Source organism: Bos javanicus, chromosome 13, assembly GCF_032452875.1.
Source record: "Bos javanicus breed banteng chromosome 13, ARS-OSU_banteng_1.0, whole genome shotgun sequence".
NCBI classification, from domain to species: Eukaryota; Metazoa; Chordata; class Mammalia; order Artiodactyla; family Bovidae; genus Bos; species Bos javanicus.
This window is the reverse complement of record NC_083880.1, coordinates 46,755,401-46,778,697: the sequence shown is the minus strand read 5'-3', so window position 1 is coordinate 46,778,697 and position 23,297 is coordinate 46,755,401. Positions and strand designations below refer to the sequence as shown.

General features: G+C 40.4%; 1 protein-coding gene across 7 annotated transcripts in view; it reads right to left on the bottom strand.

Annotated features, from left to right (window-relative positions):
* DIP2C (disco interacting protein 2 homolog C) overlaps window positions 1-23,297 on the bottom strand; it is a 293,572-nt gene that overhangs the window by 79,051 nt on the left and 191,224 nt on the right. For all 7 annotated transcript variants that reach the window (XM_061436555.1, XM_061436553.1, XM_061436559.1 and 4 more), the window contains 4 exons: window positions 20,047-20,181; window positions 15,219-15,338; window positions 13,607-13,804; window positions 5,432-5,523 (listed from right to left, as the gene is read on the bottom strand). In XM_061436555.1, coding sequence (XP_061292539.1) covers window positions 5,432-5,523; window positions 13,607-13,804; window positions 15,219-15,338; window positions 20,047-20,181 — 545 coding nt within the window. The remainder of the gene's footprint in view (window positions 1-5,431; window positions 5,524-13,606; window positions 13,805-15,218; window positions 15,339-20,046; window positions 20,182-23,297) is intronic.

The following is a 23,297-nucleotide window of genomic DNA, read 5'->3' as shown; positions in this document are numbered from 1 at the left end:
GGCCCTGGGTTTGGCCGGCCCTCACAGCAAAGGTTTCTGTGAACACCGGCCCACACCTTCTGCCACACACTGCCTCTTGGGCTCAGCCTGTGAAGAGCTAGGAGCAGAATAATCATGGAATTCTAAAAGGTAAATTATCCAAGTAGCCAAATAATGCATTGTATGATTTTTCAAATGTTTCTCAAAAGAACCTTAAGAACAATCTTTTACCAGATGGGCTGATAATTATTTATTCTTGTATGAACTGTGTTTCATTTCCTGTGTCTATTTATCTACTAGTATTTACATTTTATAGTATTAACTCATATTTGATGCAAAAACTTCTTGATATAATGCTTTCCATTCTCATGAGAGCATTTAGTGACGTATGTACACTTGTCAAGTGTTTGACAGACTCTTCGCCACATTTATGTTCACCGGGCGCTCAGGTCAGCATCTGCAGTAGAGCTAGTGCAGGCTCTGTCTGCTTGCTCTTCATCACCCAACGCTCCTTCTGGAGCAGCCCTCCCTACTCCGGCCTGAGCAGCCACCTTTAGGATGGAACAGGCAGTCCTACTTTCGGATCCGCACCCACCCCTGCCCCGAGCTCTGCAGGACTCTGCCTCATGAGAACACAAGCTCTTCCCAGGTGCTACTGTTGCATCCGCACTGCCCTTCCTTGTTAATAATTAACCACATACACCCATGATTTAGCAGATGTACGTTTTTTGTATTACTCTATCAAGAAATTTAACCCATTTTTCTTTAGAAACATCCTAACTAGAAGTTACTGACTTTGTCATGAACAGCTGGATAAAACATCTTAATCACCTCAACATCTAAGTAAGCAGGTTGGCATAAAGGATTCAGATGACAGCTAAGGACAGAGAAGGCTGCATCTTAACCCTGACCCTGTAAGCAACTCAGGATAGCTGATGGAAACAAATTAAGTTTGGGATTATGTGAAGATTTCCTTTCTATATGGCATTCCTATAATTTACTAAAATCAGACAATGAGAGCCAAATGAAACCATAAGGCCATTAAAAGCCATGCTGCACTACTGAAGAATTTTAAGAAACTCAGCGAAAAAACTGTTAATGAGATATTAATCTTAATTTTGTCCCCAAAACACCCAAGCAGATGCCAGGCTACCATTAGTAGGACTTCCAAGGAGGAACGAAAGGATTTATTTGCGTGTCTCTGCATATAAACCACAAACTATTTTTAAAATGATCTGAGGTTTACACTGGCCTCAGGTATTCTGTCTTCAGCTGGTGGTCTGAGAGTAGACAGCATCTGTTTTTAGATCTGGATCTGGCAAAACAACGATATTCAGTCAAACGTTTGCAAAGCATCCAGGGCACCACTGCTGCTAAGACTGCTCTCTCTGAACCAAAACAGAGGAAAATACAGGAGATGCAGTTCCTCCCCAGACCAGTGACTCCACCCCAAAGTCCTCCTAGAGTACCTAGTCTGCAAGCAGGAGTCTTCAAGAGCACAGCACTGAGCAAAAGAAGGCGCTGCTTCCACAGCTAGACTGTGGGTCAACGAATCCCAAGATTCTGGTCTGGTGCCATCCCAGCTCTGTTCATAGGACAGTCAATTTGATCCAGGATTTTAAATTCCCACTGCTTGATCACTAAAGTTCATGCTGAAAATGTCATGTTATATAACCTTGCAGAGTTGGGTTAAAACAGGATGAAATGTTATATTAACATCAAGGGAATCAAAGCAAGATACAAAATTGTATATTATACTCTCAAAAATATAAAAGTGACAGAAAACAGTCAATACCTACAACCTCTTTTAGAATCAAAACTGAATTTTTTTTAAAGAATTTAAGAAAGGGAAGACTATTTGTATCATTCTCACCACATTTCCCTTTTATATCTCTATCAGTCACAAGTCCTGTGTTTTGCTAACTGCACAGTGATTCCAGTGCAATACACATATGGACACTTCATTTTCATAAACCCACACGGTTTCTTTCTGTTCGATTCCCTATGTATTCCCTGGCATTTCATTGCACTTTATGCACAGAGCATAACAGGCATCAAGAGACCACCTCCTTGGTCTGCTCTCCTCCACTGGTCTTCCCGTACCAGCCACATACCACAGAACTCCCCTCAGTCCTTTCCACTCTGTCCTAGAAACTGACCAAGAGCTCTGGGCTTGCTTTTTCTCCCCAAGAAGTTGTCTCACATTCCAGAAGCTCCCAAAATGAGAACACTCTCTGTCCTTCTAAAACAGTAAGTATCTGTATCTCTCACCATCTTTTTGGAGACCTTTTTCATTTTCCAACTTACAGATAGCCAATTATCAGTATCTTCATTTTTCCCTAACATAGTAAGCTCCCTGAAGGCAGGCTTCACATATGATGCATCTCTGTGTATTCCACAGCTCCTACTACAATATCCTGAAACCTTTTCAGCTTAGGCACATAAATGTTTTTTCAAAGCCCAAGCAGGTACCCCCCTCAAAGTGCATTAAGAGGGTCACCCACATAAAGAGCATCTACAATTTTTATGCCAAAGACAGACTGTTAATTATCCTTGGGAGAATTACATTTAATTTAAAACAATTTTCAAAGAGGTAAAGAACCTGTTTATTGTGATAGAAGGTTACTATCAACTGAACACTACAGTGGCATATGCTTATTAATAGGCATTTATATACACATGCCGTATCCCAGCCACATGAACACTTTCAAAGGAATAATTTAGAAATGCAGCCCTCCTCACACAATTCAAACCACCTGCTGCTGAAAAGAATAGTTTCACATAGTCTATCAAAATCTGTCCCCACATTCTTTCTTACAGCTGAACAGAGATGGTTTATTTTACAACTGGTACTGAAAATGAACTTTAAAAATTTGCAGGCCAAGACTTAAAAAAATGACTCTACTGAGACCTACTAACCAAATTATAAGGGAGACATTATCCATGCAACTGACATTTTATTGTGATAAAATAAATCTAACGAAGTTTATCATGCTGCCTGTTTTCAAGTATACATTTCAGTGGCATTAAGTAGATTCACACTGTTGTAAAACCATCATCAGCTATCCATTTCCAGAACATTTTCACTTTCCTAAACTGTAACTCTGCCCCCATAAACAGTTAACTCCCCATTTCCTCCTTCCCACAGCCCCTGGTCACCTTCATTCTTCTGTCTCTAGGAATTTAAGTACTCTAAGTACCTTGTATGAATGGAACCATACAATATTTGTTCTTTTGTGACTGGCTTATTTCACTGAGCATAATGTCCTCAAGGTCGTTCCACATTGTAGAACATATAAGGATTTCCTTCCTTTTTAAGGCTAAATAACATTACACAGTATGAATATACCATATTCTGTTTATCCGTTCACCCCTCCATGGATGCTTGAACTGCTGCCACCTTTTGGGTTTTGTGAATACTGCTGCTGTGAAAAGTAGTGTAGATGTTTATCCGTTCAAGTTCTTGCTTTCAGTTCTTTTGAATCATTGGGTCAAATGTTTAAGTTTTTTAAGGAACCACCACAGTATTGTTTTCCACAATGGCTACACCACTATATATTCCTAAAAGCAATAGAAGGGTTCCAATTTCTCAATGTTGCTAACACTTATTATTTCTTCATCCTAGTAAGTGTGAGGTGGTATCTCACTGTGGTTTTGATGTATTTTTCCCTAATGATTAGTGATGCTGAGCATATTTTCATGGGCTTATTTGGCTATTTGTAAATCTTCCAAAGAAAAAGGTCTATTCAAGCACTGTGGCTGGTTTTTAAACTTTTGTAAAATATATGATTTGTAAACATTTCTCCCCTTCTATGTTTTCACTCTCGACAATGTCCTTTGGCCCACTGAAGGTTTTAATTCTGATCAAGTGCAACCTACCAATTTTTTTTATTCCCTTTGCTTTTGGTGCCATATCTAAGAAATCATTGCCAAATTCAATGCCATGAAACATGTTTTATGTTTTATCTAAAGAGTTTAGATAATAGTAATTAGATATTTAATTCATTTTGAGTTAATTATTTAATATACACTACATGTGTGCCAAATTATTTCAGTCATGTTTGACTGTGTGACCCTATGAACTGGAGCCCGCCAGGCTTCTCTGTCCATGGGATTCTCCAGGCAAGAATACTGGAGTGGATGGCCATGCCCTTCTCCAGAGGATTTTCCCAATCCAGGGACCGAACCCACGTCTCTTGGGTCTCCTGCATCAGCAGGCAGGTTCTTTATCACTAGCACCACCTGGGAAGCCCCAATATATGCTATAAAGGTTCAATTTTGGGTTTTTGGTTATACATATTCAGTTTTCCCAGCACCATTTGTTGAGTACACTAGCCCTTCTCCCATTTAATGTCTTAGCATCCTTCTTGAAAGTGACTTAACCGTACATGTGAGGATTTATTTCTGGGCTTTCTATGCTATTCCTTTGGTCTGTATCTGTCCTTGTGTTAATACCATACTGTTTTGATTACTGTAGCTTTACAGTAAGTTTAATAATGAGGACATGTGAGACCCATGATTGACTTTTAAAAGCTAGAGGTCAAACAAGTTCATTAAACTGCAGAGAATCATAGCCTACCACAGAATCCTAGGGCTGCAGCAATCTTATTAAACATTCTTCATAACGAACCCATGCTTTTGTAATATCTCATAAGTAAATCATAGCTTGTATTCTTGCTCATTTATGGTGCTCCACAATGAAACTTCTATAAAATTCATTTGGAGTCTCTGGTGCAGGTGGATAACCCAGTCTTGGGGCATGAAGGTACAGAGCAACGTATGGAAAAAAAGTCACTCCACTTAAGGCAAGAAAAGTAGGTTCTACATGCAGGCCCACATCTTATTCATGGGTAAAGCTTGGGCCAGATTAACTGCTCTGTGTGTAACATTAAAAAGGAAATACTAACATCTGTTCTCAGTAAATTGGCATACTGCAGTAAGAATAAAATTCTTTTCGACCAAAGACAGTAGCCTGTATCTACAAATTTAATAGTAGGAAAGGAATGTACCAGTGGTTTGCTGCAAGGATTCTTGGTATCACTCACTGATACAAAACAGTCTACGAGCACACAACTGTCCTGCATCCTCAGACAGACAGCTGTTTCCCATTAGGTCATATGTGTCAGGGGTTAGGAATATACATCCTGGGGCTAGACAGAAATAGCTGTGAGCACTGGCTACACCATTTTCTGGACATGTGCCTTCATCTGATATGACTCTTATCCTCTCAAGTCCCAGTTTCCTTGTGGATAACCCACGAGAACTACTACAGTCAAGCTCACTGAGCTACTATAAAGGTTACACCTGCTGAATAATCTCTTCTGGCTTGTGGGAGCCTGATTTGGTAATATGAGTATTAGGAGGCATTAAAATTTGCAACTTTAAAACAGTAGGTATCTTCTCCACCTCAGACCACGTGTCCTGCAGATGCAATAATTTAAATTGCACTTACCCTATCTCCAGGTCGCACCATAGGCTCTTGTTTTGTACCTAATTTATGCAGAATGTTGTAAGCAACCTTCATACTTCTTGTCCACAGTTTGCCTATCAATACAAATTATAAAGACACAATTAATTGTACACATGCATTTTCTACTGTGTATATGTATGTAAATTAACCTATATTGAGAGTACTACTTTTTCACTTTAAGCTTTCAAGTTATTCTGAGTCCTTAGAATCCAGATGGGAAACAAAAGCCAGCAACTCTGACTTATAAAATCTGAGCAGCATGAACAACAAAATAAGGTATTAAATACAAACACCTAGGGTGCTAAGAACCTACAGCAAAGCCACAGAGAATTTAACTATCATCACAGAAGTAGACGAGGATTTCTAGGGAGTAAAACACGGGAGGGACTACGGCATTAGTGAGTTACCACTAATTTATGTTGTTCAAAATGACACATATTTTCCTTTTTTAGTGAGTCCTGCTTTGTGTGGTTCAGCTCAGTCATGTCGACTCTTTGCAACCCCATGGACTGCAGCATACCAGGCTTCCCTGTCCGTCACCAACTCCTAGAGCTTATTCAAACTCATATCCATCAAGTCAGTGAGGTCATCCAACCATCTCATCCTCTGTTGTCCCCTTCTCCTTCCCAGCATCAGAGTCTTTTCCAATGAGCCAGTTCTTCGCATCAGGTGGCCAAAGTATTGGAGTTTCAGCTTCAGCATCAGTCCTTCTAATGAACACCCAGGACTGATTTCCTTTAGGATGGACTAATTGGATCTCCTTGCAGTCCAAGGGACTCTCAACAGTCTTCTCCAACACCACAGTTCAAAAGCATCCATTCTTCGGCACTCAGCTTTCTTTATAGTCCAACTTTCACATCCATATATGACTATTAGAAAAACCATAGCTTTGACTAGATGGACCTTTGTTGGCAAAGTAATGTCTCTGCTTTTTAATATGCTATTTAGGTGGGTCATAGCTTTTCTTCCAAGGAGCAAGCATCTTTTCATTTCATAGCTGCAGTCACCATCTACAGTGATTTTGGAGCCCAAGAAAATAAAGTCTCTCACGGTTTCCAGTGCTTCCCCATCTATTAGCCATGAAGTGATGGGACCAGATGCCATGATCTTAGTTTTCTGAATGTTGAATTTTAAGCCAGCTTTTTCACTCTCCTCTTTCACTTTCATCAGGAGGCTCTTTAGTTCTTCTTCACTTTCTGCCATAAGGGTGCTGTCATCTGCATATCTGAAGTTAGTAATATTTCTCCCTGCAATCTTGATTCCAGCTTGTACTTCATCCAGCCCAACATTTCTCATGACACACTCTGCATATATGTTAAATAAGCAGGGTGACAATATACAGCCTTGACGTACTCCTTTCCCAATTTGGAACCAGTCTGTTGTTCTATGTCCAGTTCTAACTGTTGCTTCTTGACCTACATACAGATTTCTCAGGACACAGGTCAGGTGGCCTGGTGTTCCTATCTCTTGAAGAATTTTCCACAGTTTCTTGTGATCCACACAGTCAAAGGCTTTGATATAGTCAATAAAGCAGAAGCAGATGGTTTTCTGGAACTCTCTTGCTTTTTCAAATGATCCAACGGATGTTGGTAATTTGATCTCTGGTCCCTCTGGCTTTTATAAATCCAGCTTGAACATCTGGAAGTACATGGTTCACATACTGTTGAAGTCTGGCTTGGAGAATTTTGAGCATTACTTTACTAGCATATGAGATGAGTGCAATTGTGTGGTAGTTTGAGCATTCTTTGGCATTGCCTTTCTTTGGGATTGGAATGAAAACTGACCTTTTCCAGTCCTGTGGCCACTGCTGAGTTTTCCAAATTTGCTGACATACTGAATGCAGCACTTTCACAGCATCATCTTTTAGGATTTGAAATAGCTCAACTGGAATTCCATCAACTCCACTAGCTTTGTTCATAGTGATGCTTCATAAGGCCCACTTAACCTCACATTCCAGGATGTCTGGCTCTAGGTGAGTGATCATACCATTGTGCTCATCTGGGTTGTGAAGATCTTTTTTGTATAGTTCTGTGTATTCTTGCCACCTCTTAATACCTTCTGCTTCTGTTAGGTCCATACCATTTCTGTCCTTCATTGTGCCCATCTTTGCATGAAATGTTCCCTTGGTATGTCTAATTTTCTTGAAGAGATCTCTAGTCTTTCCCATTCTATTGTTTTCCTCTATTTCTTTGCATTGATCATTGAGGAAGGCTTTCTTATTTCTCCTTGCTATTCTTTGGAACTCTGCATTCAGATGGATATATCTTTCCTTTTCTCCTTTGCCTTTAGCTTCTCTTCATTTCTCAGCTATTTGTAAGGCCTCCTCAGACAACCATTTTGCCTTTTTACATTTCTTTTTCTTGGGGATGGTCTTGATCACTGCCTCCTATACAATGTCACGAGCCTCTGTCCATAGTTCTTCAGGAACTCTATCAGATCATGGCTCTTCTGTCCATGGAATTTTTCTTTGAATCTATTTGTCACTTCCACTGTATAATCATAAGTGATTTGTGTGATTGCAAAAAACATAAAGGCTACTTAGGATGGCTTCTGTAGGGTCTGATACCCCTCCTTCCCTGTGTCCTAAGTTTCTCAACTTTAATTTTTCCTAACTTCAGAGTTTTACAGTTTTTAGACAGTAACCCTTGAATTTAGATAAAGATTATGGTAAGAATTTTGAACTAAAGTTTTGAACGCTGGGGGAAAAAACACTCCAAAATAGGATTAAAAAGATTTTTAAGAACATAAGAAAAATGACCAGTTTTGAAGAACCTGCAGATTCAAATCCCTGCCTACCTCTCAGTGCCAGACATTTTCTCAGCAGGTCTAGGTGACAGCAAACAGTCTGAGATTGAATCAAAATGACTTTTAAAACCTAACATGAATTCTTGGGACACATAAATGCCTTTTATAACATTAGGTTCTATAAGCTTTCAGAAGCAGTCAAAGTGTTAAGAGATTTGCAATAATAGTAAAGTGAAAGTCTCAGTCTTGTTCTACTCTTTGTGACCCCATGGACTGTAGCCAGGATCCTCTGTCCATGGAATTTTCCAGGCCAGGATGCTAGAGTGCATACCCATTCCCTTCTTCAGGGGATCTTCCCAACCCAGGGACCAATCCCAGGTCTCCCACACTGTAGGCGGATTCTTTATCATCTGAGCCATGAGGGAAGCCCAAGAACACTGGAGTGGGTAGCCTATTCCTTCTCCAGAAGATCTTCCTGACCCAGGAATCGAACCAGAATCTCCTCATTGCTGGCGGATTCTTTACCAGCTAAGCCACCAGGGAAACAATAGTATAGTAAAGATAACAACAATTTGAACTATTTCCTATAAATGTAATCTCTGTTCTAATCTCTTTCCTATTTAAAATGTAAAAGCTAAATTAATATACAGTTTAAATGAAAAGAATCTGAATTTGTCTTATTTCATATTGGATTCTGTAGCAACACAATTTAGGGTTGCTCCTGTCTTCCTACCAATGGATTTATCAACTTGTCTCCCCCCATAGTGATTAGGGAACAAAGAGGACTTTTCCACTGTTTCTGATTCCTGTAATTCCTAGACATTCCTGGCTCACAGTATGTGCTCAACAAATGTTTGTTTTATTAACAGCAAATTAAGCAAGCTGTAAAAAGCACAAAATTACGGTATTCATTTGAGCCTACTTCTTGAGTACTAACAGTAATTACTGTGACATTTTATTCACGCACCTCTTCCACCTTCCTTAACTCTATCTCCTCAAGACTGTCTACTTTACAATTATTTGGTTTTTATTTGGTGATTGTATTTTCTCCCCAAAGAGTTACTAGCCATTAGAAATAACTCAGGGAGTTATTTTTTTCCTAAAGAAATCACAAATACTTTGTGCTGTCAGATTTCTTTCTTTCTTTCTTTTTTTTAAATAAAATCAATCTTTTAATGGAGCTGAAAAGCATAGGTGAAAACCACTATAACTTATTTTTTTTCTTTTTTTTTAATTTTTATTTTTAAACTTTACAAAATTGTATTAGTTTTGCCAAATATCAAAATGAATCCGCCACAGGTATACATGTGTTCCCCATCCTGAACCCTCCTCCCTCCTCCCTCCCCATACCATCCCTCTGGGTCGTCCCAGTGCACTAGCCCCAAGCATCCAGTATCATGCATTGAACCTGGGCTGGCAACTCATTTCATACATGATATTTTACATGTTTCAATGCCATTCTCCCAAATCTTCCCACCCTCTCCCTCTCCCACTGTGAACAATGTTAGGAAATTATTTTGGCTGAACAAACAATTACAATCAACTTGTTTTAACTGAAACAAAAAATCAATGTGTTGTAAACTAACACATCAATTACAATCAATTAGCACCATTATATTTTCTTAAAAATTTCAATTTCATTCTCAGTTTGGAATATTAAAGCTGGTATCATCATAAAGTCATACAAAAGCCAATTTACAACAGACAATTTGAAAAAGGCAACAACACACTTTGGCAAAGTTCTAGAAATATTCTTCTAGTAGAAAAAATAAACAGCAAATTGCTGATTTAAATTAAAGACAATACAACAGTTCTTGACTGATTTAGAAGGGAGAACGAAAAAAAATTCCCAACCAGGAACACTCACCCAGGCAAAGTTATCATTCAGAACTGAAGGACAGATAAAGTTTTCCAGACAAGCTAAAAGCTAAAGAAATTCATCACCACTAAAGCAGTCTTACAAATTCTTCCAAAAAACAAAAGACAAGAAAACACTTTCAAACTCATTTTACAAGGCCTGTGTTATCCTCATATCAAAACAAGATAAGGACACCATGAAAAAATTAGAGGTCTGAAGAAAACAAATGCACAAATCCTCAACAATATATTAGCAAACCAAATTCAAATTCAATAATATGTTAAGATGATAATACACCATGATCAAATGGGATTTATTCCAGAAATGCAAGGATGGTTCAACATCCACAAGTCAATTAATGTGAATAATATGGCACATTAACAGAATGAAGGATAAAAATCATATGACCATCTCAGCTGATGCAGAAAAAAATGTTAAAAATTCAATATCCATTTATGATAAAAACTCTCAACAAAGTGGGTACAGAGAAAACATACCTAACAAAATAAAAGTCCTATATGATAAATTCAAATATCAATAACCTCAGATATGCAGATGATACCACCCTTATGGCAGAAAGTGAAGAGGAACTAAAAAGCCTCTTGATGAAAGTGAAAGTGGAGTGAAAAAGCTGGCTTAAAGCTCAACATTCAGAAAACGAAGATCATGGCATCTGGTCCCATCACTTCATGGGAAATAGATGGGGAAACAGTGGAAACAGTGTCAGACTTTCTTTGTGGGGGCTCCAAAATCACTGCAGATGGTGACTGCAGCCATGAAATTAAAAGACGCTTACTCCTTGGAAGGAAAGTTATGACCAACCTAGATAGCATATTCAAAAGCAGAGACATTACTTTGCCAACAAAGGTCCGTCTAGTCAAGGCTATGGTTTTTCCTGTGGTCATGTATGGATGTGACAGTTGGACTGTGAAGAAGGCTGAGTGCCGAAGAATTGATGCTTTTGAACTGTGGTGTTGGAGAAGACTCTTGAGAGTCCCTTGGACTGCAAGGAGATCCAACCAGTCCATTCTGAAGGAGATCAGCCCTGGGTGTTCTTTGGAAGGAATGATGCTAAAGCTGAAACTCCAGTACTTTGGCCACCTCATGCGAAGAGTTGACTCATTGGAAAAGACTCTGATGCTGGGAGGGATTGGGGGCAGGAGGAGAAGGGGACGACGGAGGATGAGATAGCTGGATGGCATCACTGACTCGATGGACGTGAGTCTGAGTGAACTACGGGAGCTGGTGACGGACAGGGAGGCCTGGCGTGCTGCGATTCATGGGGTCGCAAAGAGTAGGACACGACTGAGCAACTGATCTGATCTGATGACGAATTCACAGCTAATAGCATACTGAACAATGAAAACCTGAAGCATTTCCTCTAAGATTCAGAAATAAGACACGGATGCTCACTTTTGCCATGTTTATTCAATAAAGTATTGTTTAAGTCCTAGCCAGAGTAGCCAGGCCAAAAAAAAAAAAAAAAAAGCATTCAAACTGGAAAAGGAAGATGAAAAACTGTCACTACTTGCAGATAACATGACATTATACATAGAAAACCTTAAGACAATACAGAAAAAACAGAGTAATAAATGAATTCAGTAAAGTAGTAAAATACAAAATCAATGTACTGCTGTTATCAGAAAACTGCTGTGTCTATATACTAATAATAAACTACTAGAACGAGAAACCAAGAAAAAGATCCTATTTACAACAGCATTGAAAAGAAGAAATTCCTCAAAATAAATTTAATTAGGAGGTAAAAGACCTGTACATTCAAAACTGTTAAGACTTGGGACTTCTCTGGAGGTCTGGTGGTTTAAGGCCTCGTGCTTCCACTGTAGGGGGCACAGGTCCGATCCCTGGCTGGGAACTTAAGATCTAGCGTGCCGCATGGTGTGGCAAAGAACAAACAAACAAAAAAAACCCACTACAAAAAGCACAATGAAAATTAAGCCCCATAAAATCTGCATCTTAAAAAAAAAAACCAAACTGTAAGACTGATAAAGAAGCTGAAGATAACACAAACAAATGGAAAGATATTCTGTGCTCATGGATTAGAAAAAGCAGTTGTGTTAAAGTATCCGTACTACTCAAAGCAATCTAAATCCAATCCCAATCAAAATTACAACAGCACTGTTCACAGAAATAGAACAAACAATTTTAAAATTTGTATGAAACCCTGAAAGACCCCAAATGGCCAAAGTCATCTTAAGAAAGAAAAACAAAGCTAGAGACATCATGCTCCCTGACATTACAAAACTACCAGTAATAAGAACAGTATGATACTGGCACAAAATCAGACATATAGATCAATGAGACAGAATAACCCATAAATAAACCCATGCATATATGTCAACTGATGTATGACAAAACAGCCAAGAAAGGGAAAAGGACAGTCTTTCAATAAATGATGCTTGGAAAACAGTACCCAATCAGCTCCTGGTCTGAACCTGGCCAGGGACGAGGGTCAGACAGGAAAGTCTTCTATCTTTCTGACTGACTAAAATTTATTTCTAAGAGTATAATTTAAAAAAAAAAATCAATCCTATGTCCCATTATGGGTAAAATACCCTTTATCCACTAAGAATTTCCCAACAAAGCTAGAAGAAAAAAATTGAGACTATGAAAACATACGCTCCTGAATCCCATTTCCTTCCATGAGATGCAGAGGATAATGATGAAGTCTACAGTGGGGGCCTTCTGGGCCCCACTAAAAGCTGGGTTATGTTACTTAACACAACACCTGGCTCTTGAGCTCCACTGCTAATGGAGAAAACAGTTTCTTTCCTACCTGCAATTAGAAGAGCATTATTATCATAGAAATAAAACCAGAAGTTAAAAATGGTAATGTAACCTCACACGTGCAGATATAAGCCATTTTGTCTTTTAGTTATGAAGCTGATTTCTTTGCAATGCTGCACCAGAGTGTGTGAAAATGACCTGACAATTTGCTTTCTCCGTGGCCCCTTATCTGTGAAGCAAAGAGAAAGGGATCTCTCTTGTATAGTTAACTATTTCCCAAAGTTTATGGACTGCATTAATCATACTGAATAAAGAGCAAAAGTTTGCTTCCCTTGCTTGCTAGAAAAGTACTGTGGAAACAAATGTTGTTTCTTCTAAGTGATGCATGTCAAAGAGTTCTATATACATTCTTTCTTGTTTCATTTCTTTAACTACCAATCCTTCTTCAAAGCATTAATTTAATATACATTCCAAGATATAAAATCCAACATCTTATTATTAGAGTTATAGTCACTAATTTTTGTATCACTTTCTGGTTTTTACTAAAAATCATTAACAAATAATAATTTTTCACATTCAAATCGAATAATTTTCCTATACTGGCTAGGCCCAAAAGTTCATTTGGGTTTTCAATAGTATCTTACAGGAAAACGCAAATGAACTTTTTGGCCAATCCAATATTTCCTTTTGGGTTCCATTTATTTCCATATTGGAAACATAAGGCAACACAAATATAAACTTCCACCCTGAAAGTGGCAGTTGTGTGCAGGCACAAGCAGACAAAAGATGGATAAGCCTCAAAGGATTACCGTAAGTGAGGATGTAGAGAGGTTTTCCGTTCGTGTCCATCGTGGTCAAGCACGGGGCCTTTGGTGAGATGGTCCCCCATCGCTGTAACGCTGCTTCTAAAGATGGGGGCCAATTTGTAACCACACCCAGCTGCTCCCCACGCATCGCCAACATCTGGGCTCCCTCTGGCTTTGGCTGGTTTGGATCTGGTTGTTGAACTAAATACATTTGAACACAGAAGGTTTTCAAGAAAAATACATCCATTATTAGCACAATCATTCTTATTCATTTTAAAGAAGCCAGAAGACTTATACTTGAGTTAGAAATTTATTACAGGAAACATGCACAGGTGCTTTTCTAGAATTAGAGCTACATCTGACATATGAGCCTCATGGATATAACCAAAGCACATAATTCTTCCAACATCCAAGGCAATGTCAGGATGTGGAACTTAGGGAGACCTGAATGCATTTATAAACTGACAAGTAAAACTATGCATTTTAACACACCTAGAGTCTAACATTACAATGCTGCTGCTGCTGCTGCTAAGTCGCTTCAGTTGTGTCCGACTCTGTGCGACCCCAGAGACATCAGCCCATCAGGCTTCCCCGTTCCTGGGATTCTCCAGGCAAGACACTGGAGTGGGTTGCCACTTCCTTCTCCAATGCATGAAAGCGAAAAGTCAAAGTGAAGTCGCTCAGTCATGTCCAACTCCAGCGACTGCAGGGACTGCAGCCCACCAGGCTCCTCTGTCCATGGGATCTTCCAGGCAAAAGTACTGGAGTGGGGTGCCATGTTTAAAACATCAATTCTCAACATACACCAGTAATTGTAGACTCCAAAGAGTTCAAATCTGGCTGAAGTATATTGTGCCCTTAAATATGGAGATGTAAATTTGAATTTGCTACAACCACTACGAGTAACTAGCACAGCTCATATTTTCTTAAGTAAAACAAAGATAAATGCCCTATAATAAGAACAATCTGCCCGACTCTTTAGATGGGTGAGAATCTGAGAGGTGATTCTTTTTACTTCTGGGAAGGTTTCTCTTACAGCATATGACAGATGATTTCCACATGCTGGCTAGAAAATCAACCATGTCTTTCTTGTGGCACAAAGACCAAGAAAATAAGGAGACTGGGTTTGATAAAACAAGCAGTACTTTGTTTCAATTTTGGGTTTTCTTGTATTAAAAGGTTCAGCAGTGTTCAGAGTGAAGACATCCAGCTCCTGAAGCTGTCCAGAGAGGCAGCAAGGCAAGATTCCCACAGCTCACTTTGCATTCCTCTAAAGCCTACGGAGAGAGAATGCACTGCTTGCTGAGCTCAGGTTGTCTGATTTCCTTGCATTCCTGAAGCTTCATGGAGTCCTTAGAAAGAGGACTGGCTCATGGAACAAAATCACATGCTTCTCAGAGTCAGAACCAGTGGTACTGACCCAGCTGTTTGGGGACTGAGCATATGTTTAAAGGGACCTTGCGGAACAGTACCTACAGTTTCTAGGCAGGATTCCTGTTTCCTGTGAACACAAAGATTATTGTTTTTAAAGATCAAACAACCTTGGTCAAGAAATAACTACAGTTTATGGAGTCACAGAAACACTGGACGAGGGGGTAGGGAGGGGCTCTTTCACCTTCTAGTAGTTCTTCAAAGTCATCGACGAAGAATTCCCGTAAGGGTGGTCGTTTGGGTCGTTTGAGGGTATTGACAAGCTGCTGGATCTTTGCAGATACGCGGCTACTTACAGGCACACCTGAAAACAGAATCATGAGGCAGGTGGACTGACTCTCAGCACAAACCACCATGAACAAGCAGCCACAGTAAAAACGGCTGTGGAACCACACTCTGTCCCATCTCAGCCTGGTGCCCTCTGTGTCCCTAGATGACTTCTGTCAACAAGAACATTCCAAGGAGAGTGGTCCCAGCATGTGGCCTTGCTGGGAAGCCTCAACAGAGAATCAAGATGGAGCAGAAATGATGCTCTTTACACTGTGAGCTGTCTGGCTCTGGTGACCTTGGGAACAGCTCCAGACCACAGACTGGGCTTGGTCCCACCTCTATTCCTAAAAAAAGGGTCTGTCATCTCCTCATTCATACCCGTCTCAGGTTCTCCTCTGTCTGATCAGAAAGCTGATGAAGCAGCGAGACCTTCCCCAAGACCCCGTCTCCTGAGACCACCTGTGCTCAGCCTCCAGTTGTCACCCCGACACCTCCCAATGAAAGTACAGGAACCTGAGGAGCTACAAGTGCCACTATCCTCTTTCAGGTGACAGTCAGGTCCCTTCTATATGCCTTTCAGACCCACTCTCCTGAGTGAACATTTAGGGAACACATCCCAGAAGCAAAGCAACCAAAGTCTCTAAATTCAATTTATGATATTAACACAGAACTCACATATATTAATATTTATCCATATGTACGGAGGAAAATAAACCCCACCTTATAATACGTTTCTTAGGATAATAAATGCTACATAGTTTTGAAAATGATGAGTGAAAAAGACATGGAATTTTTAAAAATTTAAATGAATGAACAAAAAGGAGCACCAAGACACTGAAGCCACAACTGGATCAAATGTACCCTCCTCTGCAGGCAGATTTCATTCCCATTCAAAGGTGCTTAGAAACCTGAACCTGTAAATTTACAGGCCTAGAACCTTCTAAGCTCCTGGACAAAAGAACCACAACCACAAGAGGTCTTTCCTGTTCTGACTGAGCCAGAGCCCTTTATCCATGGCACATGCGTGTGTGTTCAGTCTCTCAGTCAAGTCTGACACTTTGTGAATCCATGGACTGTAGCCCGTCACACTCCTCTGTCCATTGGATTCTCCAGGCAAGAATACTGGACTGGGCTGCCACACCTTCCTCAGGGGATCTTTCCGACCCAGGGGTCAAACCTGTATCTCCCATGTCTCCTGCATTGATAGGTGGGTTCTTTACTGCTAACGTCACTTGGGAAGCCATCCACCACACAGTGTCACAAAAACACAACTCAGTTTTTGGAATGAGTACGACAGCTTTCAAGGAAATTTTTCAATCAAATAACCACTTTAATAGTCTCAAAATATCCTATGAGCACTTTCAGAATTGAGATATTAAATATTTTACAATCTTGAAAATATATAAAAATATACAACCCAGAATTCTCAATATCTAAACATAATATTCCCCTATTAAATAGTCCCAGCTAATCTGGTTAGCTGATCCCAGCTAATCAGACTTATATTGAAGAAAGTGGGGAAAACCACTAGACCATTCAGGTATGACGTAAATCAAATCCCTTACGATTACAGAGAGGAAGTAACAAATAGACTCAAAGGATTAGATCTGACAGGGTGCTTGAAGAACTATGGATGGAAGTGCATGACATTGGATAGGATGCATCACCATCCCCAAGAAAATGAAAGGCAAAAAGGCAAAACGGTTGTCTGTGGAGGCCTTACAAATAGCTGAGAAAAGAAGAGAAGCTAAAGACAAATGAGAAAAGGAAAGATATACCCATCTGAATGCAGAGTTCTGAAGAATAGCAAGGAGAAATAAGAAAGCCTTCCTCAATGATCAATGTAAAGTAACAGAGGAAAACAACAGAATGGGAGACTAGAGATCTCTTCAAAATTAGAGATACCAAGGGAACATTTCATGCAAAGATGGGCACAATGAAGGACAGAAATGGTATGGACCTAACAGAAGCAGAAGATATTAAGAAGAGGTGGCAAGAATACACAGAACTATACAAAAAAGATCTTCATGACCCAGATAAGCATCATGGTGTGATCATTCAACTAGAACCAGACATCCTGGAATGAGAAGTCAACTGGGCTTTAGGAAGCATCACTATGAACAAAGCTAGTGGAGGTGATGGAATTCCAGTTGAGCTATTTCAAATCCTAAAAGATGATGCTGTGAAAGTGCTGCACTCAATATGCCAGCAAATTTGGAAAACTCAGCAGTGGCCCCAGGACTGGAAAAGGTCAGTTTTCATTCAATCTCAAAAAAAGGCAATGCCAAAGAATGTTCAAACCACTGCACAATTGCACTCATCTCACATACTAGCAAAGTAATGCTCAAAATTCTCCAAGCCAGGTTTCAATAGTACATGAACCATGAACTTCCAGATGGTCAAGCTGAATTTATAAAAGCCTGAGGAACCAGGATCAAATTGCCAACATCTGCTGGATCATCAAAAAAAGCAAGAGTTCCAGAAAAAAACCTACTTCTGCTTCATTGACTACGCCAAAACCTTTGTGTGGATCACAACAAACTGGAAAATTCTGAAAGAGATGGGAATACCAGACCACCTGACCTGCCTCCTGAGAAATCTGTATGCAGGTCAGGAAGCAACAGTTAGAACCAGACATGGAACAACAGACTTGTTCCAAATCCAAGGAAAGGAGTACATAAAGGCTGTATATTGTCACCCCGCTTATTTAACTTATATGCAGGGTATATCATGAGAAATGCTGGACTGGATGAAGCTGAAATCAAGATTGCCAGGAGAAACATCAATAACCTCAGATATGCAGATGACAGTACCCTTATGGCAGAAAGTGAAGAAAAACTAAAGAGCCTCTTGATGAAAAGCGAAAAAGTGAAAGAGGACAGTGAAAAAGTTGGCTTGAAACTCAACATTCAGAAAACAAAGATCATGGGGAAGCACTGGAAACAGTGAGAGACTTTTCTTGGGCTCCAAAATCACTGCAGATGGTGACTGCAGCCATGAAATTAAAAGGCACTTGCTTCTTGGAAAAAAGCTATGACCCACCTAGACAGTATGTTAAAAAGCAGAGCCATTACTTTGCCAACAAAGGTCCGTCTAGTCAAAGCTATGGTTTTTCCAGTAGTCATGTATGGATGTGAGATTTGGACTATAAAAAAAGCTGAGCGCTGAACAATTGATGCTTTTGAACTGTGGTGTTGGGGAAGACTCTTGAAGAGTCCCTTGGACTGCAAGGAGATCCAACCAGTCAATGCTAAAGGAAATCAGCCCTGAATATTCACTGAAAGGACTGATGCTGAAGCTGAAAGTTCAATTCTTTGTCCAACTGATGTGAAGAACTGACTCATTGGAAAAGACCCTGAGGCTGGGAAAGATTGATGGCGGGAGGAGAAGGGGACGACAGAGGATGAGATGGTTGGATGGCATCACCGACTCAATGGACATGAGTTTGAGCAAGCTCTGGGAGTTGGTGATGGACAGGGAAGCCTGGCATGCTGCAGTCCATGGGGTCACAAAGAGTAGGACATGACTGAGCAACTGAACTCAACTGAATCTGGTTTGGATGAATCAGAGATTATTTCTCAAGGCCACTGAGAAATAATGCTGAGAAATGGTGCTCCAGCTTAAACAGGACACACACATCATCCTAGGACCCAGCTCAGAGCATCTCATGTGTTAGGTCTGGGATGTGGCCCACAATCTGTTTTCCAACAACTGCCCCATGTGGTTTTGATACAAGATGCTATCACACCACTGGACTGGACACCAGATGAATTTACCTGGGGGAGGAGGTGAAGATGATAAATTTCAAAGGCAACAAAGATACTAAAGTGGTGAAGACAAGGACAACAGTAATGACAGATTCAAGAAACAATGGATTTAGTGGAGAACTACACAGACATCGACACTGAGAAGCAGTCCAGAGAAACCAATCATACTGGATACTGGATTGACTCCAGATGTACTAACAGAGAACTCACAATCCAGCGACCTTGGGCTCTGATCACAGTGAGGAGGCATCAGCCTGTTGGAGGCTGGGTTCAGGCCTCCTCATCACTCCTGAGTCACTGTGTCACAGACACAAGCTCAGTGGTATAGAGGGCACACAGAAGCTACTACAGACATCTTCCAAGTAAAGAACACTTTACATCATCATCAGGTTCCATGCTAACTGTCATGACCCTGGAGGTCAAGGAATGCAGAATAAAGCATCAAGTTCATGTTCCAGCCTGTCACTTCAGAATGGGTAACAGAAAGATGTTAGAGCACGTGAAGATGAAAGATTCGAGTAATAAGAGAACCCCAACGGCTGTACACAAATCACCAACACCTTATTCAACATGGAGGGAGAAAAGGACCCTCTTTCTTCCAAAGTCTAAAGCACGAAACTGCCCATCTCTGTCAATTATTTTGGTTGCGTTAAGCTCCATACTGACCTCCAAGTACCTGGTCATAGTCTTGACACCTGCGCTAATTTTTAACTGTGGAATCAACATCATTCACCACCAAAAACAGCAGGATTTTATCAAATTTTTTTCTTCTCATGACTAAACTCCTACAACAAGGAGTAACTCTTGCCCTTGGAGACAGTCTGCACTTCCTGTAACTGTGCCACCTTCTAGGGAAGCTCATGAAGGCCCTGATGAGCTCATGAGCCGACTGTGTCCCTAGAAGAAACACATCCAGGCAGGGCACAGAAGGGCACCTGGAATTTACAAAGGAGGAAAACTTGCTGGAAGACATACCATCGCCAGTCTCCATGAGCTCGGCATTGCCATACTTCGGGGCTGTCCGCGACGTCGTGGAGCCTTGCGGCCTTTCTACTTGTATTGCATGTTCTGAGGTGTAAGTGGTTACGTCAGGAGGTGCAGAGTGATTTTCTGTAAAGAAGCAAACTGTAAGTTTTCTGGTAATCATGAAACATTTATTATGAAAGCTACATAAGCAGTTAAGTTTTCCAAAATGCCACATCCTAAGAAGAGGACAAGATTCTGAATCAAAAACTAGAACAAAAACTTAGGCATAAAGATGGTCTTTACCATAATTTACACTGCTCAACATGAACAAAGTTAGGTAAAACTTCAGACACAATATCACTGCAGGACCCACATCAATGACTCACTGTAACATTTTAATTAGAATAATGTCATCAAGTGGCCAATGGAAGAAGATAGTGTAAGTTATGTGTTTGCTCATAACAGAGTAATTTTCTTGTCTGTCATAGCAGAGGCAGTTAAGAGTTCAAGCTTTAGACATAGAGAGCCTGGGGTTTGACTCCCAATTCTGCAAATTCTTGAGACCTTGGAAAGCATGCTGACCCCTATGCTTTGGTCTCTTCATCCATCAAATGGGAAAAATGGTAACTAGTTGCTTGTTGGATACACATATGTAAATGAGTTAACATATGTGAAGTTTGTAATACTACAAAGGGTTATCAAAACTATCCCCAAGAAAAAGAAATGCAAAATAGGCAAAATAGTTGTCTGAGGAGGTCTTATAAACAGTGGAGAAAAGAAGAGAAGCGAAAGGCAAAGGAGAAAGGAGAGATATATCCATCTGAAGGCAGAGTTCCAAACATTAGCAAGGAGATAAGAAAGCCTTACTCAATGATCAATGCAAAGAAATAGAAGAGGACAACAGAATGGGAAAGACTAGGGATCTCTTCAAGGAAATCAGATACCAAGGGAACATTTCGTGCAAAGATGGGCACAATAAAGTACAGGAATGGAAACAAAACAAAACAAAACAAAAAGGACAGAAATGGGATGGATCTAACAGAAGCAGAAGATATTAAGAACAGGTGGCAAGAATAAGATCTTAATGACCCAAATAACCACAATGGTGTGATTATTCACCTAGAGCCAGACATCCTGGAGTGTGAACTTGAGTGGGCCTTAGGAAGCATCACTATGAACAAAGCTAGTGAAGGTGATGGAATTCCAGCTGTGCTATTTCAAATCCTAAAAGATGATGCTGTGAAACTGCTGGCACTCAATATGCCAGCAAATTTGGAAAACTCAGCAGTGGCCACAGGACTGGAAAAGGTCAGTTTTCAAAGAAGGGCAATACTAAGAATGTTCCAACTACTCCATGACTGCACTCATTTCAGACGCTAGCAAAGTAATGCTCAAAATTTTCCCAGCAGGCTTCAACAGTGTGTGAACCAAGAACTTCCAGATGTTCAAGCTGGATTTTAAAAAGGCAGAGGAACCAGACATCAAATTGCCAACATCCAGTGGATCATTAGAAAAGCAAGGGAATCCCAGAAAACCATCTACTTCTGCTTCACTGACTACGATAAAGCTTTTGACTATGTGGATCACAACAAACTGTGGAAAATTCTTCAAGAGATGAGATTACCATACCACCTTACCTGCCTTCTGAGAAATCTCTATGCAGGTCAAGAAGCAACAGTTAGAACAGGACATGGAACAACAGACTGGTTCCAAATCGGGAAAGGAGTACGTCAAGGCTGTATATTGTCACCCTGCTTATTTAACTTCTATGCAGAGTACATCACGAGAAATGCTGGGATGGAGGAAGCACAAGCTGGAATCAAGATTGCTGGGAGAAATATCAATAACCTCAGATATGCAGATGACACCACCCTTATGGCAGAAAGTGAAGAAGAACTAAAGGGCTTCTTGATGAAAGTGAAAGAGGAGAGTGAAAAAGTTGGCTTAAAGCTCAACATTCAAAAAACTAAGATCATGGCATCTGGTTCCATCACTTTATGGCAAATAGCTGGGGAATAACTGGGAACAGTGACAATCTTTATTTTCTTGGGCTCCAAAATCATTGCAGATGCTGACTGCATCCATGAAAGTAAAAGACACTTGCTCCTTGGAAGAAAAGTGAAAAAAGTGAAAGTCGCTCGGAGTCTGACTCTTTGAGACCCCCACGAACTAGACAGTCCATGGAATTCTCCAGCCCAGAATACTGGAGTGGGTAGCCTTTCCCTCCTCCAGGGGATCTTCCCAACCCAGGGATCAAACCCAGGTCTCCCACATTGCAGGTAGATTCTTTACCATCTGAGCCACAGGGGAAGCCCAAGAATACTGGAGTGGGTAGCCTTTCCCTTCTCCAGCGGATCTTCCCAACCCAGGAATTGAACCAGGGTCTCCTACATTGCAGGTGGATTCTTTACCAACTATCAGGGTAAAGAGCTATCAGGGAAGCCCCCTTTGAGGAAAAGCTATGACAAACCTAGACAGAGTATTAAAAAACGAAGACATTTCTTTGCTGACAAAGGTCCATATAGTCAAACCTATGTTTTTTCCAGTAGTCATGTATAGATGTGAGAGTTGGACCATAAAGACATTTGAGTGTCAAAGAATTGATGCTTTTGAATTGTGGTATTGGAGAAGACTTGAGAGGCCCTTGGACTGCAAGGAGACCGAGCCAGTCAATCCTAAAGGAAATCAACCCTGAATATTCACTGGAAGGACTGATGCTGAAGCTCCAATTCTTTGGCCACCTGATGCGAAGAACTCACTCATTTGAAAAGATCCTGATGCTGGGAAAGACTGAAGTCAGTAGGAGACAAGGACAACAGAGGACAAGATGGTTGGATGGTATCACCGACTCAACACACCTGAGTCTGAGCAAGCTCTGGGAGATGAAGGATAGGGAAACCTGCGTGCTGCAGTCCATGGGGTCTCAAAGAGTTAGACATGACTGAGTGACTGAACAACACATGTGAAATTCTTAGAACAATTCATGATAGAAAGTGAACATCTAAAAAATAGTGGCTATTTTAGTATCTGTTTTAGCATGAACAGTATTGAACAGTCCAGTCATTCAAAAAACAATTGTTTACATTTATTGTATGGGACTGCGTTCTGCACATGAGACATGCAGTGGGCCCTCCACACATTACTTGATGATAAAACCTAAGAACTTAAATGGTTAAATGGAGAAAGCACAATTTTGCATTTATTAAGTAAGACATGTGACTTCCCTGGTGGTACAGTGGATAAGAACCCATCTGCCAATG